The sequence below is a fragment of the Eptesicus fuscus genome, chromosome 20 (genome assembly GCF_027574615.1).
Source record: "Eptesicus fuscus isolate TK198812 chromosome 20, DD_ASM_mEF_20220401, whole genome shotgun sequence".
Classification (NCBI taxonomy): Eukaryota; Metazoa; Chordata; class Mammalia; order Chiroptera; family Vespertilionidae; genus Eptesicus; species Eptesicus fuscus.
Genome location: NC_072492.1, coordinates 9,262,732 through 9,281,560, shown reverse-complemented (window position 1 = coordinate 9,281,560; position 18,829 = coordinate 9,262,732). Strand labels below are relative to the sequence as shown.

Genomic DNA, 18,829 nt, shown 5'->3' with positions numbered 1-18,829 from the left:
ACTGCTCTAGAGCTGCAGGCAGAGCCCTTGGCCCATCACTCATGCCCTTACCAAGGGGCCCTGCAGCAGGGAGGACGGTGACGCGAGGGAGACTCACGCTGCTTCTTGGGCCGAGGGCATTCATGGACCAGCGAGGGCAGGAGCGTCGGGGAAGATTCCTCGTGGCGCCTGAAACATACGGGTTCTTGATTACATATGAGGCACCTCCTGGAGACGCTCAGGTATTACTGAGGCTGTACCAGCCGGGCGGTGGGAGAAGAGGCAGTGGCGTGTGGGTTGATAGCAGTGCTCTGCCCTGTCGTGCTGCTAAAGGCTGGGGGTGGGGGTGGGGTGGGGTGGTGCTGCCAGCAGCCAAGGAGCCGTGAGCATCTGGCTTACCAAGTTCTCTCACTAGATGGCATCCGCCGATGGATGGGGGAAGTCGCATGTGTCCCCACCTTCTGGAAAAAAAAAAAAAAAGGATGTTTTTGAGAAAAAGAGATTAGATGGAAGATTCTTACCAAACTGGCATTTTCTTTGCCAGCATGCAACTTGGATGCCAGCCTTAAAGGGGCAGTTGCAGAATAACTACAGCCATACCAAAAGGACCGGAGCCCACCACGTGGGCACTTCTCTCCCTCTATGTCACTTCATCCTGCTCTCTGTTGTCCCCAAGAGATGGCCACATTGTTAAAGAGTCCATTTGGGGGGGTGTCTTTGCTCATTAGGAGCATTCGTTGCTAAGGATTAAAATCCTGCCACATGTAGTTTCGAAGACTTGCAAGGATTTCTATGAAGGGTTGCTCATCTGCTTCCCTCCAACTGTTCAGCATTCACTCACTCAGATAAGTTGACCAAGATGAGTTCCTGCTGCCCTGCGTCTCATGCAGTCAGGATGTGGTGCCCTGGGCCTCCAGTCCCGGAGGCTGGGAGGGCGTGGCGGGGGATGCTGGGGGCTGGGCTGGGAGAGGTGAGATGAGTGGGCCAAGAAGAGCCTTTCAGAGGCACGATGATGAGTCCGCTAGAGAAATGGAGCTGGCTAGAGAGTTAGGGTAAGATAAGGCAACTTACCAAACAGCTGTGGCCAGGTGACTGGTCAGAGGACCTGGGGGAGTATCTTGGCTCTGCCATTTACTTGCTGTGTGGCCTTGGGCAAGCATCCTAACGTCTGTGAGCCTCAGTTTCCCAGCTGTCACGTGGAGAAATATCACGCCCTCCCAGGAGTATCGTGGGGACGAATGAAATCGGATGTTGGGTGGAAAGCTTCTGTAAATGTGAACTGTGATGGGGAAGCACACATGCGGTCGTGAGTAAGTGGTGGCTCACGCATTCCAGGGGAAGGTCTGCCAGGTGAGCTGAGTGATGTGTGCAGAACAAGTGGGCAGTGCGGGGGCGGGCGTAGCTGACTTCCCAGCGTGCTGCGTTGCCACTGTGTAGACAGAACTCGGGTCACTGACGGGGTGTTTGCTTCAGACCCTGGGTCAGGAGCTGCTCTCCTGGGCCGGGCAGCTGTTTCTTGTGACGTCTTGGCACAGACAGGGCCCAGGGCGGCCTGGACAACCTCGGCGGCTGGGCTCAGCCCGGCCTGGGCAATGCTAACGCCTTAGCAAAACATGTCTCCATCATGAAGATGCCCACCTCAGAACTGGCTCGAGGCCCATCCTCTCTGCCGGCTGTTCCTCCGCGGCTCGAACCCGAGCCTGCCACGCCAGGCCTCGGGGGTGGAACCTACAGGCCGCCTGGCTTTTCCTCCTGGGCCTCCGCTGAGGACGTCCCAGAAAACACAGCTGACTGGGGGAGGTCTGGGAAAAATCTCCCTGCCTGGGGGGGGGGCCGGACGGGGCTGAGCCACGGTTGATGAGAAACTTTGGAGAGTCAGTAGATTGGTCTAGCCGGGTCCAGACGCTCTTGACGCGGTGTGGAGAGACTTTGTGCAAACATTTCCTCGCTGGACACGGAGGGATGCGACAGGGGGCTGCCTGCGGTACATCGTGGACTGTCAGACTATTGTGCCCGCCCTTGTGAAAGTGCCGCGAGGAAGATGAGGCCGGAACCGAGCAGGATAGGGCCCGGGAGGAGGACCGCGGGGCCCTGGCCGGGGGTCCGCGCGTTGCCCACCCACATCCCTGCCTCCCCCGGGGCCAGCTCTCTCCCCTCCCGTGGGAAGCGCTCTCTCCAGTCCCCTGCGCGGCCCTTCCTCGCTCTGCTGCTTCTGGTTTCCGTCAAGCAAGTAAGAGCAGTTTTTATTATTATTGTTGTTATTATTATCGGTGGTACATTCTTTCTGATTACGGAAGCAATCTAGGCCTCGTGTAGGCAATTTGGAAAATATAAGACAGTATAAAGACAATCTAATCCCAGCATTCAGAGGCAATCACTGTGAATATTTTGGCATATTTTCCTCAAATCCTTTCTCTATGCATTTTTGACACAGCTGAGATGATGATGCAGAAGACATATTGCATCCTGGTTCCCCCTTTTCGTCCTCGTATAAGCTTTCCCTACGTCGGTATGAACTCTAAATAGCATTTAAAATCGCTGCATATAACCTCCTGTCTGCTTTTATCATCCTCTCACCTGTGAGGGTGTAGGGTGAATGGTAGCTCTTTTTTTTTAATCTTTTCTTTCCTTTTTTCCCTCCTTTCCTTCCTTCCTTCTCATTATAAAAATATAGGATGTCCATTGTTTAAAAAGCAAATTTATAAAATCCGAAGAGGGATAAATACAGACGGCAGCTCACCATGATGCCACCACCCAGCGCTCACCCTCATTCACATCTTGGCGCTCATACTTCTACCATTTACTTATATCTCTTTTTAAAAAACAACAACACAGGACCTAATTATAGCTGTTATCTCACAATATGCTTTTTTTCTTAACAAAATACACTGATAACACAGGCTAACGTTTTTTGACCACTTACTATGCAGCAGGTTCGGTGCCAGGCTCTCAGCAACCCTGTGAGGGGAGTTCTTTAATCCCATTTTACAGATGAGGAAACTGAGTCTCGGGGAGGTTGAACGTTTTTCTACGTCAGTAAAGGTAGCTCCATGGCATGAGGCTGAAGGGCTTCAAGGAAGTATTCTAATGTATGTAACCGTTCTCTTTAGTCGGGCATTCTGGTAGCTTGTCTTATTCTCATCCAACCTTTGCTCCTTCCCTTTCCAAGGTTCCATTGCTATCCTGGGCTGCCATGTGAAGGAACCCAGTTCCATTCATCTGAGTAAAGGAGGGGCCTGGAGGAATGTTCTCTTATTCCTTTGGTCCATAGGCGCCTCCGAGTCCTAAATCCCTGCTGCCCCCTAGAGGGCGGGCTGGGTACCAGCTCTCATGTGGTCACCGACCAGGCTTTCTCTGGTGCTATGCTAGCCCAGGAGCAAGCAGGCAGGACACCCCGACCGAATTCGCGCCTCCCCGTTCTCTCCAAGCTGACTTCAGGCCCTCATCGCAGACTGTAGACACGAGCCCATCCATGGTCTCCTGGAAGCCTCGCATGGTGGCAGCCTCGTGGTCAGTGTCCAGAACATTTCCAAGGGGCAGGTGACCGCGGCCTGCCTCTAACAGGGCCATTGGGAAGGTTGACACAGTACCCTGACCCTTGCTTCAGTTCTCTATCTCACAGTAAAACTGAATAGATTCAGCTAATTATCTAGTTTTCTTCACCTCCTACCCACAGCTATGCACTGATGGCCTACGAGGTGCCAGGCACTGCTGAACTTGCACTTATCATAAATCACCTTGCTCAAACCCACACCGAGCCTCTGAGAAAGGATGATTACTGAACCCATTTTACAGATGGGGAGATGAAGATTCACAGGAGTTAAGTGATCACCGGTGATCATGTAGCTCGTGAGCCGTGAGGCCATTGTGTGCTTGAGGAAATGCGCCCTTTCTTCCCCAGCATCCCTTGCAAGCTGCTGGCATACGAATATTTATATGTTAAAACAGCAGACTCTGCGGGGCCTCAGGCCGGCTTATGACACTGACAAAGCCGCCCCTTCGCCCAACGTTCATAATCACTCATGTGCCTGTTAGCATGTTCCCGCCCCGCTCCGCCACCCAGCCTGTTTTCAGAGCCTCTTCCCTCTGTCTGTCCGGCAGTGTGTCTATCACCCTGATGGCCCTCCTCCTGGTTCTGTCTCAAAGCCCATATTCTTCTCACATGTTTACATTACAAGGCACGGTGCAGACTTCCATGCTGAATTTTATTTTTGAGCATAAGATGCTCTCCCTGCGTGGATTATAAATGACCGTGGTGTGTTTTCTGGCAGGAAGTCTTTATTAAAATCCATGTAATGAGAAATTCTCAGGGATAGTTTTGTTTCTAAATCCAAGTAGAGAAATAATTCTGTTGTCCCCTTCTTCCTCTCCCTCCTCACAACTCATTTAAGCTAATTAGCAGTTGCTTTGGGCATCGAAACACAAAGTCTTTAAGACTATTCAAGAAGTGAGTTTGTGGCTCTTTCACACACGGCTGATGGGATTGTAAAAAGGTACATATTTTCAGGTAAAAAAATTTTTTTGGCAACGATGATAGTTTGGTGGTACGTTATCAAACCATCTAAAAAAGTATATTTATGACCCAGAAATTCCAACTCAAATAATTTCTCCTAATAAAGATGTGCTCAAGTGTTTAACTCTGAGTATTTTCATTACAGCATCATTTATATTAGCGAACAGCTAAAGCAACATAGATGTCCAAAGCTAGAGAATTTAAAAATAAATTATACCACATTCATCCCCAGATAATGATCGTAGCTGTTAAAATGGTGTTTTAGAAGAATATATCTTCCAGTGAAGCCCAGAACAACACAATTTCCTTTTTGGTTAAAATAAAAAAAGAAGAACAAGGATGCCGTGTGCAGAGATGATAACTTCTGAGTAATAACGTTGGGATTTTAATTTTATTTACAATGGCATATATTCCTTCTGTAACAAATAATATTAGAAGATGTATTTAAAGCAAGTCAACAGAAGAATATTACGTTTCCTGAATCCCTTATCAGCCAAATTAGTCATTGATGCTGTTACCTAAGCAAGAAAAAGAGGAATCAGACTTGAGCTGGACTTTTCCAGAAGAATCATCACTCGTGTACCTCCTTTCCTCATTACTGTTTGGACCTGGCTGTGATTGAACTTGGATTTGCCTCTTGGGTCTTAGGACATGCACCTGGGGAGACAGTCAGAGTTTGTCTGGCTCTCCTAGACTGACCAAATTCAGTGTTTTAGTGTTTCTTATGGTTTGTCTTTTTTTCTGTTTTTGAGCATGGCCATTAGTCCTGGCAAAGAGCAGGGGTTGGGGAGCGTTAATCCAGGGACATCTCACATCAAGGACTGATTTTACTGTCTCTTCCTCAGCCAGGTCCCAGGGAGGTCCCCAAGAACACACACAGCCCTTTAACCAAGAAAGTTCTTACTTTTGTGGCTTGGAAGATTCTGGAAGTTTACAATTTATTTATCAACTTCTCTGCTAAACTTGTAAAAACAATATAGAGTTACTTGTGGTCCCATTAGGATGCAAAGCATCCTAATGTGTTCATAAACTTTCATCTTGCCTCTTGGGCCATTCACAGAGAGATATATTACTAATGGAGATTCAAAACTCATTAAGAACGGAAACCAAGGGATACATGCCAATTATTTCATCATCAATATCACCATCATCATTATTTATTGGCTAACCCCAAATGGTGTGCTAAGGCGCCCCGGGGCACTGCTGTGAGTTCACAGGGGTGCTGTAAGATATTTTAATTTTTCGAGGGAAGCAGTGACATCTGCCAGACGCTGTGTGAATTACTAGCTCGAGGTAGTTCATGGTTTCAACATTATATCATGCTGCGTTCCTTTCGATGACATTGTGTTTGTGCAAAGCTGGGTTTTCTGAAGTTGCTGTGATAAAAAGCAAGTACTGCACAAAAGTCAATGCGGACCCAAGGTGGCGGTGTCCGGTCTGAGTCGCAGGTTTGAGAAGTTATGCGATTCCCAGTGGGCACTAAGTTGTTAGGATGTAAGTACTTACTAAGCTGTTTGGACCTACCTGCTTAATAAGTGGGACTTTAGATATTTCTTTAGGCATAAGGGTGCTGTGGAATAATTATGGAGACACCAAAGACAACAGGAATTGAGAAAGTTTGGGACCGTCTAGTCTAATAATGACCATATTTGTTTTTCAAAAAGCTGGCCGTGATTCTCTGAAAGAAATGCAAAGAACTACTCACACACGGGATCCTGAGTGCTATAATATTGGGGGGTGGGGCAAGCTGGGCAGAGGGCGGGTATAGATTGGACTAATTACTCAGGAAGTGAAAACTGGCTACCGGTTAAGCTCATAAGAGTTGTGTCTTTTGTTTGTTTGTTTCATTTGTTCTATGGGTTGTTGTTTTTTCTGGTTGGTTTTGCTTTGTTCGGGGTGTGTGTGTGTTTGAATACCTTTAGGTGGAGTATCTGCCCAATGTACAGTGGCTCCTCACTCCCTGTTGTTGTACCTGTCTACGTCATTCTTTCAGGTTATCTACCCGGCCAAGAGAGCACGTGAGTTTGGTAATCCTCGTGAGAGGAGACAAAGCCTCAAAGCCAACTGATTACCGGGTTGATCTTAGCCCAGATTCCATGTTCACGTCCCCCTGCCCGCCTCACCCCACAACTGTGCCTCAGTTTCTTTAGTGGGAGAATGAGGACAATAACTCCAGCCCTGTGCTAGGGCCTTGTCCTCAGAGATGAAAGGCATATCTCAACCCTCACAGAATGTATGGGGTAGTGAAAGCGATGGACAAGTCACTCGCCAATGGCAGTACAATGTGATGGGCCATAGGACTCAGTCATGTGTGGGGTCAAAAACACTGGAAAGGAGGCTTACCAGCTCAAGACTTCAGTGAGAGAGGTTGTCAGTATGGCCAGGGCTCACTAAGCTTGAGTGGAGCCGAGAGATGAGTAGAGAGTGAGCCAGGTGAAGATGAGGGTGGGAGGAAGTGCCTGTGGGAAGTGCAAAGATGCGAAGTTGTGGAAGAGCAGGACTGGGGTTGAGAGACTTGGGACTGGGTGGCTGAGCTCTGTGCTCAGTCTGCCCTGTGGACCTGTTGCTGGAACAGTGGGAAGGGGAGACAGTGGCACCAGGCCAGAGGTGGAGGCAATGGGAGGCAGGGTTGGACAGACATGTAGGAGGACAGAATGTGGAGGTGAGGGAGAGGAGCAGAGGACAGCTCCTGGTTTCTGGTTTGTGACTGAGACGACAACGGTGCCAGCACTGAGTCACTAGGGAAAGAACCAGTTTGGAAGCAGAGGATGACGGGGTAAGAATGTCACTTGACTTTGTATGCCAGCCAATATGTCCCTTGAACACTGTGGGTTTGAACTGCATGGATCCATTTATATGTGGATTTAAAAAATAAATACCTGAACTGTTTTGATCTGCAGTTGTGAGTCTGAGGATGTGGAGGGTCGGCTATATGCATTGATCTGCACCATATTATTTAGGGGACTTGAACCACTGCAGAGTTTGGCATCTGCAGGGGGTCCTGGAACCAGTTCCCTGAAGACACCAGGGGACAGCTAGGTTTTGGGGAAATCAAAAGTTATACATGGATTTCTGACTGCATGGGGTGTGGTGTCGGAACCCTAAACCTGTGTTGTTCAAGGGTCCACTGTGGTTGTCTTATCTTTAGCAGCTTCTAAGTCCTTTAGGGCAGAGAGAGTGTCTTACTCATTTTGTTTCGCCTTCGATTCCTCCCTGATACAAAACCTGGCACACAATAACTACTCAATAAAAATGAGTAAATCGAAGAAGAAAAATACCGCTTTAAAAGAAGTGGTACACAGTTAGAAGTTGTTAGATAATCCAATCACCAATAAGGCCAAAAATGTATATTCTGTATATCTAAGGTTCTATGGGATGAGATAGTTTAATGTCAGAAAGAAAAAAATCCCAAAGCCTTCAGTAACAGAGCATCTATCTGCCCAATGTCTTTAACTCTGGACTCTCAGGCACCAAGGTGAGCTGGGATGGGGTGAGGTGGACACTGTAGCTGGGGTGCAGACCCCTGAAACTCCTCGGCCCTTCTCTGACACACGATTGAGTGTGCTGCCCCTCTCTTTGACATCCACATGGTCTTTGAAGCAGGCAACTATTCGTCTGGTCAGGTATGAAAATTCAGGATGAGCATATTGCATCCTCTTGAAATGTAAGCCTTTCTTAAAGACTTTGAAAAAAACCTTTCATAGCTGTATTGAAACCACCATGATTAAATTACGGAGTAAATGTAAAATTCATATGTATCTTTTAAATAGGACATAAGATGCCAAACAAATTCTATTTCTTGGTGCAGGCCATGATGGGTGGAAGGTTTGAGAATCATGGTATGGGACGCTGACAAGGCCACCTCTGTGCTTGCAGCTAAATAGGGGTCAACACAGTGTTTTCTGCTCAGGTTACAGGATCTCTCCTTGAGGAGACAACTCGAAAGTGGGCTCAGTACAAAGAGAAGTGCCTGAGAGACTTACTCAAAGAACCTTCTGGTAAGCACACATATTAGTTATTTATGGCTGTGTAACAAATGGTCCCATCGCTTAGTCTTTAAACAATAATAATAATCACTTGCTATGTCTCAGGCCGAGCACATTGGGGATGGCTTGGTTCTGGTCTACAATGTCTGGAGTGTGGTTGGAAGACTCAGAGGCTGGGGTGAAATCATCTGAAGTCTCGTTCACACCCATGTCTGTGGGTTGGCGCTGGCTCTCAGCTGAGAGTCGAGCTGGGAATGTGGGCCAGGAAAGTTCCACGTGGCCTCTCCATGTGGCCTGGGCTTCCTCACAGCACATTGGCTGGGTTCCAAGGGCAAGCATGACCACAGGTCAGGTCTCATTTTATGACCCAACTTCAGAAGTCCCTTCTGCCATGTTTGGTTGGTCAGACGGTTACAAAAGCTTACACAGGTTCCAGGGAGGAACCCCCACCTCTCACAGTAAAAGGGCATGTGAGATGGGATACATATACTTGTGACATCTTTGATAAAAGCCATCTGTCACAGCACACTCACCACCCAATCACATAACTTGGACAACTGTCATAGATTAACTTGGGAATCTCCTGAGTGTGTGCTGGGTGGGCTGGGGGTCCTCAGTCTCAGGCGGGAACTGAGTCACAGCATTTCTTTCTTTTTTTAAAAAAATATATTTTATTGACTTTCTACAGAGAGGAAGGGAGAGGGATAGAGAGCTAGAAACATCGATGAGAGAGAAACATCGATCAGCTGCCTCCTGAACACCTCCTACTGGGGATGTGCTCGCAACCAAGGTACACGCCCTTGACTGGAATCGAACCTGGGACCCTTCAGTCTGCAGGCCGACGCTCTATCCACTGAGCCAAACCGGTTACGGCCAGCATTTCTTTTATCCAGATCTGCACCAGGTTCAGAGCATTCTGGCAAATTTGCTAGTAGCTTGATCAGTCCACGGCCTCTCCTGCCCACATACTGACTCGTTGGGTATGTCCAGATTTTTTACTTTTTTAAGAAAAAATAAAAATAATAAGGAGCATTGGCTCACTGCCTCTGAGCGCCGGGGACCGTGGCTGAAAGCTCCTTGTTTTCTGGGCTTCCTGCCGATCATTTCATTCTGGCCCTGGAGGCTGACAGACACGGTAAACTCTGTTCATTTTCCTGACCCAAAGGCAGTGCCAACCTGCAAGCCACCCCCTTCTCCAGGGACCAATTCCTTCAGCCCAGGCAGGCAGCAGTCGAGGCTTGACCTGTTACAGGAAGCATCTCCCACTTTGGGGAATACTGCTTTCTTTTTTTTTTTTTTTTAAATATATTTTATTGATTTTTTACAGAGAGGAAGAGAGAGGGATAGAGAGTTAGAAACATCGATGAGAGAGAAACATTGATCAGCTGCCTCCTGCACACCCCCCACTGGGGATGTGCCCGCAACCAAGGTACATGCCCTTGACCGGAATCGAACCTGGGACCCTTGAGTCCGAAGGCTGATGCTCTATCCATTGAGCCAAACCGGTTTCGGCGGGAATACTGCTTTCTGAGGTCAAAGTGGAACAGGTGCTCTCCAACTGGAGCCCCACTCTGAGCAGCTCAGCACCGCCTCACACAGATGGGGTGCTGACCCCTGGCAGCCAGGTCCGCGAGGTGCCTGAGCCAGCTCATACCTAGCAGATCTGCGCTTGCAGGATCCCGAAGCCAGTAACCTGGCTGTTCACCCTGAGATCTAGCCTAGCCAGGAGCAGATGGTGGGGGATGGTGCTTGGTTCTCAGAAATGAGGAGCCTGCAAAATAGACATTTGGGATCCATCCTGAAACCCCTTCAATTGATTCCAGGAGGCCTATGAGCCTGAGGCTTCTGTCTGTAGCCTCTCAGCACCAAGCACTGCGGTGTACATCATCCCCTGAGCCTGACATGGCCCAAATATTTCATAGTAATCTACAGGTTAGTATTCAAATGGAGAACTATGACTGACAAGAAACTTCAGTTCCAGATGCCCTTACATCTACTGGTCCTTTGCCCATTTCACAGTAAGGGTGTTCCAGGATCTAACTGGTGAAGGTTTGACAAGTATTTAGTAAGTTATGGAACATAAGGTGCTGGCTGAATCTCCAAGTGTCCTCCTGACCCTGAGTTTCTGTGGGAGTCAGTTCATGTAAAGTAAACCGAAGTCAGCGTGACGTACACATTGACGTAATTGATGAGACCACTGTCAGAGGTCAGGCTGGCGAGACAAAGCCACAGTGGTTGGCTGCATTAAGCATTCTGTCTGCATATTGCTCCTCATCCTTGACCTTCCTGGAGAGTGGGATGCGCATGCTGGTCCCTGTGCAGGTGACTACAGCTTCTGATGCCAGGAAGGTGGGCTCCGGTCTCTCAGTGCCTCTCTCTCCATCACTGGGCCTGATGCTCCAATACCGTAGTTCATTCCTCCCTTCTTCTCTCTGCAGGCATATTTTGTAATGGAACCTTTGATCGGTATGTATGCTGGCCTCATTCTTCTCCGGGAAATGTCTCCGTTCCCTGCCCTTCATACTTACCTTGGTGGAGTGAAGGTAATGTCTCCTTTCACCGATTCCTGACAGTTTCCTTAAGGGCTGGTCCTCCTGGTAGACCAGCCAGGGAGCAGTGAGAGAAAGGGCTCCAACCAAGTGCTTTTCTCAAGTCTTCTCCTCCCACAAAAGGTTTCCTTCTAAGGTTTCCTGTCGGTGATCCAGGTTCCTTCTTCTCTCTGTTTCTCCTGTCTTCCTGCAATTCTGTGCTGGATGTTCTATTAATATAATCGTCCTCTTTTCTTTGAAATGATAGGGTCCAGGCCCGGCTTCCACAGAATTTGCTGCAGTGAGGGTCAGAATGATCACTATCCTGCAGAGGAGGAAGAGGTGGGGGAGAAAGATGGGATGCTCACATCCATGCAACCTCGGCTTGTCCAACATCAAAACCACCCTGGTGATAGCCCTGGGAGGAAGTGCTATTGAACTGGTGTTTTTAAGCCTCATGGGACTTGGATGGAGAGTTTAACCCTCAGCTTGCCCTGGTCCTGCTTCAAGGAAGTGACTGTTATTTAGGACGTCAGGATGCTATCCCACCCCACCTGCCCCAGCAAGCAGCCTCTTGCTTGTTTCACTGGAAGGAGGGAGGAACAATGACTGGTTAGAACTCTTTAGCCTTTGACCAAAGACCATGGACAAATCTAAGCACAGGTGAAATCTTGAGGACTATTCTCAAGAAACATAAACAGTTACAAAATTCCAGGCAAAACAAAGTGAGAATGAGTTTCTGAGAAGGCGAGATGGTGATATTTTGTATTGAATTTCAGCCCAGGAAATGGTCACATCAGTTAAAATTTGGTTTCAACTTTTTGAGGCTTCTGGTGAAAAGAGGGAGTTTTCAAGGAAGACGCATTTCTGGGTGGGAGCGCTCATGAAACTGTCCTCTGGAATCAGCCCAGGAGACATGAGGATGTGAGGCTCCAGGGAAGGTGAAAGGAAAGATGCTAGAGAGCTTGCTGGACCCGAGGGTTAAGCTCAGTGATGAGTGAAGAGCACTGTACAGGGAGTCAGGAGCTCTAAGGTTAGACCCCCTCCCTCTATTCTACACTCAGACTTTTGACAAATTGCCAGAGCCCTCGGAGCTGTGGTTTTGTCTGTAATAGCCAACTCTTAAGTTCATCCTGAGGAGTAAGTCAGAAGGCACTCACTGAGTCAGCCACACAGTAGGTGCTTCGTCAATGGGAGCTGAGACTGAGACTGAGTCCAGCTCCTTGGACCACCCCCGGGTCTTTAAGGCCCAAATTGTGGGTGGTCTCCTCAAGGGCATGTGGAGCAGACCACCACCACCACCACCATCTACCTGTTCCTTCCCGAGAGCTAAAAACAGAGGTCCATTCACTTGAAGCGAAAAAGTGATCACAAATTCAAACTCACAAAGAAGTGGAGTTAAGGCTTAAAAAAATGAGTGTGGGCTTCTAGAATGTGCTAACGGAAATGTGAATTACAAAAGGTGAGAAGTTGCTTTTCCACTCAACCTTTTGTGCGTTAAATCTTAAGAATCCAAATGGGTTCTTGCAGTAAAAGGAAAATGTGGAGGCAGTGGAGGGGTTTAGAGAAGTAGGGATGGACAAGCATTCTTGTGAGATAAGATTAGAGGGGAGCATTGTACTGTGAGAAGGGAGCCCGAGTGAGGGTGGATACAGGTTGTAGCAGTGGACACAGGCTGCAAGGGCACATAAGACTGAGGATGAAGCAGGAAACTGTATACTACACTAAGGGTTTTAACTTTCCTCTGTAGAGAAGATTATGTGGAGCTGCTGAAGGTGCTAAGGCATGAGAAGGACATAAGATGTGTGGTGTGGGGAGATGATGTTGGTAGCCGGTGGCTGTTGGATTGAGGCATGGAGGGGGTCAGGGAGCCAAAGCTACTTCAGTGGTTCAGAAAAAGAGATAGTGAGGGTATAGATTCAGGCAAAGGCAGGAGGTTGGAGAGAACAGCAAAGAGTTTTAAAAATACTGGTGATAGAACAGTCAAGACTTGTCATCAAGGGAAGTGAGTATTGAGGGAGTGGGAAATAGAGGAGAGAAAAACCATCCCTCATTCCACCTGATGCCCTTAACATCCCTCATCTGGCTAGTAGCCAAGTCCCCTGGCCCCTCTGCCCCCCCCCCCCCCACTGCTCATCTTTGCTCTCAGCCATTGCTCCCCATCCTCACTGGTCCCCTGCCTCAGGTCTGGCCCCCTTCCAGCCACCTTCACAGAGTTTTTTCAAATGCACATCGGATTATGTTGGCTCATCACCAACACCACTAAATGGTGCTCAAGACCTTCCATCGCATGGCCCCGCTGACCTCTCTAGCATTTTCTCCCATCTACACTCCCGCCACATAAACAACTCCCAGGCTCCTACACCTGCACAGCCATTCCCACCCGGTGCCTTTGCCCACACTTTACTGTCTATAAACCCAACTTTAATCCTCAGGTTGAAACTTTCATTCTTCTAGAAAATTCTTCTGACTACTCCCTGAAATGCGATGCCCTCCGCCTTTCTGAGGCCTCTTAGGTTCCTTAGCGTTTACAGTACTTGGTGACACGTGTATGTGCACATCTCCCCCACCTGCTAGACTTGGAGCTGTGTCTCCTATGTCCGTGCATCCCCAGCCCAGAGCAATTATGGCTGATGTGGAGAACACCGTGTCAGGTGACATTATTGTCATTCACTCATTCAACAAATAGTTATTGAAGACCTACTGTGTGCTGGCCATTGTTTTCAGTGCTTCGATATATTAGTGACCAAAACCCGAATACAATTCCTCTCCTTGTGGGGCTCATATTCCAGCAACAGCCAAACAATAATCAAGAAACATCACAAACAAGTCAAGTATAGAGAGTATTTGAATGTGATGTGTTTTAACTAAGATGGGAGGGAAAGAGATGGGAAGGTTGGAATGGGCTTTATGACAAGGTGATGTTTTAGCGAAAACTTAAAGGAGGTGAGGAGTTTAGCCAATAGAGGAAGAGTGTTCAGCAGGGAAGGAGTTGATGAGTACAAGTTGCACACTATTCGGGCAGCATGTCTGATGTGTTCCACAAAGAGCAAGGAGGCCTCTGTGGCTGGAGTGGAGGGGGAAGCAGAGCAATAGGAGGTTAGGCCAGGAACATTGGGGCCGGACCCTGCAGGACTCTGTGGGAGACCCTGGGACTCTTACCTGCTTTCTGAGCGCCCTGGGATGAGTTTGAGTGAGGCGTCCCATGATGTGACTGACATGTGTTTAAGCTTATTTGGACTGCTGGCCTAACTGTGGCCCATGGTAGCGGAGGCGTTGACAAGTATTGGAAGGGTTCACAATAATCCAGGTAAGAGATGAGGGTGGGTCCAGTGCGGGTGGTAGCAGGAGGTGAAAAACCGTGGTCAGATTCTGGATGCGTTTGAAGGTAGAGACAGCAGGATGGGCTGATGGACCAGATGAAGGTATGACAGACAGGACGCAGGTTGGGACCAGCCTCCTGAGATGATGGGTTTGCCATCAACGGAGGCAGGAAGACCTGTGGGTGGAGCAGGTTTGAGGAGAAGATGAAGAGTTTGGGTCAGGGCTTCTGAGGAGATGTAGAGGCTTTCCTGTTTTTCTTTCCTTCCCAAATAAACAGTAGGGATGCTAATGAGCCCCCCAAGGGGAAGCAAAAGTCCCCTTTCCCTGGGATTTTCCACAGCTTTGCGGAGGAGCAGGCCCCCCCATGTGCTCAGGGTGCCGACCTTTCCCCCAGAGCTGTGTTTACTTTCAGACAACCCGGGAAGGGCCTACAGACGCTGCCTGGCTCGGGGCACTTGGCAGACGCTGGCGAATCGCACAGTTTGGCAGGATGACTCCGAATGCTCCGAGAACCACAGCTTCCAAGCAAACGTGAGTCCCCTCGGCTCAGTGAGAACACGCCTGGGGCCGAACCGCCCTGCCCTGCCCCAGGCCCTCCATGGCCCTCCATGGCCCCTCGGCTTTAGGGGCCACATGGAGAGCCCTCCCCAAGCTTGCCTGCTCCGGACTCACTTTTGCTGCTGTTCCCTCTCCCTGGAACACCTCTCCTCAGCTCTTTTGTGGCTTCTTCTTCTTTTTAAAATATATTTTGATTGATTTCAGAGAGGAAGGCAGAGAGAGAGAGGCATAGAAACATCAATGATGAGAGAGAATCACTGATCGGCTGCCTCCTGCATGCCCCACACTGGGGATCCAGCCTGAAACCCAGGCATGTGCCCTGACTAAGAATTGAACTGTGACCTCCTGGTTCATGAGTCGATGCTCAACCACAGAGCCATGCCAGCCGGTGCCTTCTCCTTCTTATCATTCAGGTTTCAGGTCAATGTCTCCTTCAAAGCAAAGTCTTCTGTGGCCACCCCATCAGGAGTGGCCACCGCTCCCCATCACGCCCTGACATGCTCCCACTCTTGCCTCTCTGTGATGTAGCCTTCTCCTTTGAAAGTGCCCTCAGTGGTAGCAGGCGGTGCATGGGCCTGAGGGAACACAGCGAGCCCCGGATTCCGAGCTGAGGGTCGAGGGCCAGATAGCCCTGTTTGCTGTCCAGTCTCTAATTCTTGGCTCTTCATACCAGACCCTTCCCCTCTCTGTGACCCTGCTTCCCATCCACCCCCGGGGGTAGGATCTATTGCACGTGAGCGCTGTGAGGAGGTACATAGACACACAATTGTTAATAGACATACAGTTCTCCAGAGAGAACCTGAGCCCTAGTCAGCATCCCTGGGTGGGAGTGAGCACTCTCTCACCAGGGCCCAGCACCGTGACTGGCAGTGGGTCACCATAGCTGCTCAGCAATGTTCATTGGGCGCACAAGCCAATCCATGCCTCAGACTTCCACCCACACATCTTCTTTCCAGGACTCTATTGTGCGGTCCCCCAGGCACACGGCTCTTTTCCCCAAACACCTCCTGTTTGTACACATCCCACCCACCTTCCTTCAAAGTAAGAGCAAAAGGTAGCACGGACAGAGGGGAAGGTGCTTGGGAATCAGAGGTCTAGGGCCACATCTGGGCTTCTTTCAGCCAGACAGACATGACGTGCCTCCTGGGCACTAGCCACTGGGGCTAAACGGCGAGTAAGACCAGATGCCGCCTTCCAGGAGCGTAGAGTCTCAGGTGGCACAGGGACAAGGTGGAGGTCCCTAGAGATGCCAACACAGCGAGTTAGGAGTTCGCACAGTTGGAAAGGGGAGGGGCATCATTGAGTAGGCTTCAGGATTGCTCTGTCAAGTCAGAGAGAGAGGCAGGGAGGGGGCTAGACTGGAGGCAGAGGCAGGGGGAACAGGCAGGAGCCATCATAGGAACTCAGCCCAGGCAGAGAGAGAGCAGTGGGGTGCAGAGGAGAGGGACTGGATTTACAGGTTCCTTCGAAGGGAAACAGTATGATCAGAGGCTGGGGGTGTGGTGAGAAGGCAGAGTCAAGGGCAATAGAAAGCTCTGGTTGGCTCGGGCCTTGAGCTTTGAGACAGGGGACAAGGAAGACTCCTTGACCTTTCCTCTGTCCTGGGTTCTAGATATTTCACAACCACCTCTGAGTTCTCTGCCCTAACTGCAGACTGCAAACCATACCCCGCCGCTGCCCCACGCTCTGGCTCTCTGACTGTAGAGCCTGGTGGGCGTTGTGTGGCTGGGCTCTCCTGTCTGTACCATCTTCCTCTCAGGCATGAACAGCCTTCCATTTGATCCTCACCCATAGGGAATTCTTTCTAAACCCCCTTTTCACTTTATTACCTGATTTAAGTTAACAAAATTCTGTTTCTTTTACAGTTTTACTATGTGACAGGTCACACCCCTTAACGGTATTAAAATGATACCCGTGGCTGAATTGGACTCAGCTTATCTCAAGCATCTGTCTTACTTTCTCCAGGAACCACATGCGTTCTAATTGAATGGCTTGAATTAAACAAATTGTATGTCTTCCTTATCTTCCCTCCTGAACTAAGCTACTTGAGAACAATGACCAAATCATAGTTCTATTTCAGTGGTCGGGAAACTGCGGCTCGCGAGCCACATGTGGCTCTTTGGCCCCTTGAGTGTGGCTCTTCCACAAAATACCACGTGTGGGCGTGCATGTACAGTGCAATTGAAACTTCATGGCCCATGCACAGAAGTCAGTTTTCGGCTCTCAAAAGAAATTTCAATCGTTGTACTGTTGATATTTGGCTCTGTTGACTAATGAGTTTGCCGACCACAGTTCTATTTGAATACCCACCACCCTGTCCCTGGCCTAGTACTGGGATGCACAAAAGCCTTTGCATACGATGGGCACATAACAAATACTGAAGAAATGGTGTCACCGATTCTGAGTCATTGGGTCTGTGGTGGAGCCCAGGAATCAGTTCTGGTGCTAAATGGGTGATTCTCATGTGCAGCTGAGGCCGGGAACCCAGGCCTTGGGGAGGAATTCACCGGCAGGTGCGAGATGCCTGCTGCTTCCCCTGGACTTAGGTCTGCAGCGGCCCAAGTCAGTGGACAGGGACAACAACACTTTCCAAGACAGGAAGCAAAGATTTCTCTCTTTAGAAAAGTGAGGACAAGGGCACTGCCTCCTCCCCTCGGGAAATGGCCAGATTTCGAAGAATTCAAATATTTAAAAGAACAAAAACACAAAACCAACTTCTGGCCATGTTTACCTGTGTTTCTAATAGAGGGTTGAACTCTTGCCCAAAAAAGGCTAGTGTTAGTAAATCTTTGTCCTTTAGAGTTTTGGCAAACAAAATATGTTCTCTCAACTGACAACACACTGGGGGTCCTTAAACACATTAAAAAGTGCTTTTAAAAGGGATTGTGTATGTGTCTGCACATGTGTGTATGTGTGTATGCACATACATAAGTATTAACAAGTATGTTTAGGTTCCTTGGTATAGAATTGTGCTTAGAAGTGTTTAAATAAATTGTTATCTTGCCTTACTTCAAGCTGTGTCCTTTGCTCTTATAAAAATTCTTTCTATTCTCAAATACAAAATTTAATTGCTATATGCTATAATTTCAATTTTAATGATAAATTTTAATTTTTAATATCCTATATAATAAAAGGCTAATATGCAAATCAACCAAACAGCAGAACAACCGATTGCTATGATGCACACTGACCACCAGGGGGCAGACGCTCAATACAGGAACTGCCCCCTGGTGGTCAGTGTGCTCCCACAGGGGGAGCACTGCTCAGCCAGAAGCTGGGCTCATGGCTGGCAAGTGCAGCGGCAGTGGTGGGAGCCTTTTCTGCCTCAGTGGCAGCACTAAGGATATCCAACTGCCATCAGTCTGACATCCCCCAAGGGCTCCTGGACTGTGAGAGGGCTCAGGCCAGGCTGAGGAACCCGCCCCCCCCCCCCCCCCCGAGTGCACGAATTTCAAGCACTGGGCCTTTAGTAACCTATAATATATATATAAATTGATGCATATCTATTTTTCCAATATTTTATTTTGAAATAGTCAAACATTTAGCAAAGTTAAAATAATAATAAACACTCCTAGATCCACTATCTAGATTCAAAATGTATTAACATTTTGCCACATTTGCTCTCTTTCTGAAATATTTAAAAATAATTCGCAGACATCATGAGATTTTGCCACTAACTATTCCTCATGTACTTCCGAATTTTAAGAACATTATTCCACATAACTAATAATACCATTATTCCAACTAAATAAAATCAACAGTTATTTCATACTCTCAACTAATGTTTCATCATACACTCCCCCAGTTGTTCTCCCCGCCCATCCCCAGTTTTTATAGCTTTTCTTCCCTGGACCAGGCTCTTCCTTCTGTTGATGTAATTGCTCCCTTGCCCTTCCTGATAAGTACCCATTGCCTTTGTCTCCTAATTAGAACGTTATTCG

At 48.5% G+C, this 18,829-nt stretch overlaps 1 protein-coding gene across 1 annotated transcript in view; it reads left to right on the top strand.

The window, feature by feature from the left end:
• Positions 1–2,020: 2,020 nt before the first annotated feature.
• Positions 2,021–18,829, top strand: part of GLP2R (glucagon like peptide 2 receptor) — a 48,498-nt gene continuing 31,689 nt past the window's right edge. The window contains exons 1-4 of the mRNA XM_008153458.3: positions 2,021–2,209; positions 8,403–8,490; positions 10,917–11,021; positions 14,743–14,861. Of these exons, the coding sequence (XP_008151680.2) occupies positions 2,021–2,209; positions 8,403–8,490; positions 10,917–11,021; positions 14,743–14,861 (501 nt within the window). The remainder of the gene's footprint in view (positions 2,210–8,402; positions 8,491–10,916; positions 11,022–14,742; positions 14,862–18,829) is intronic.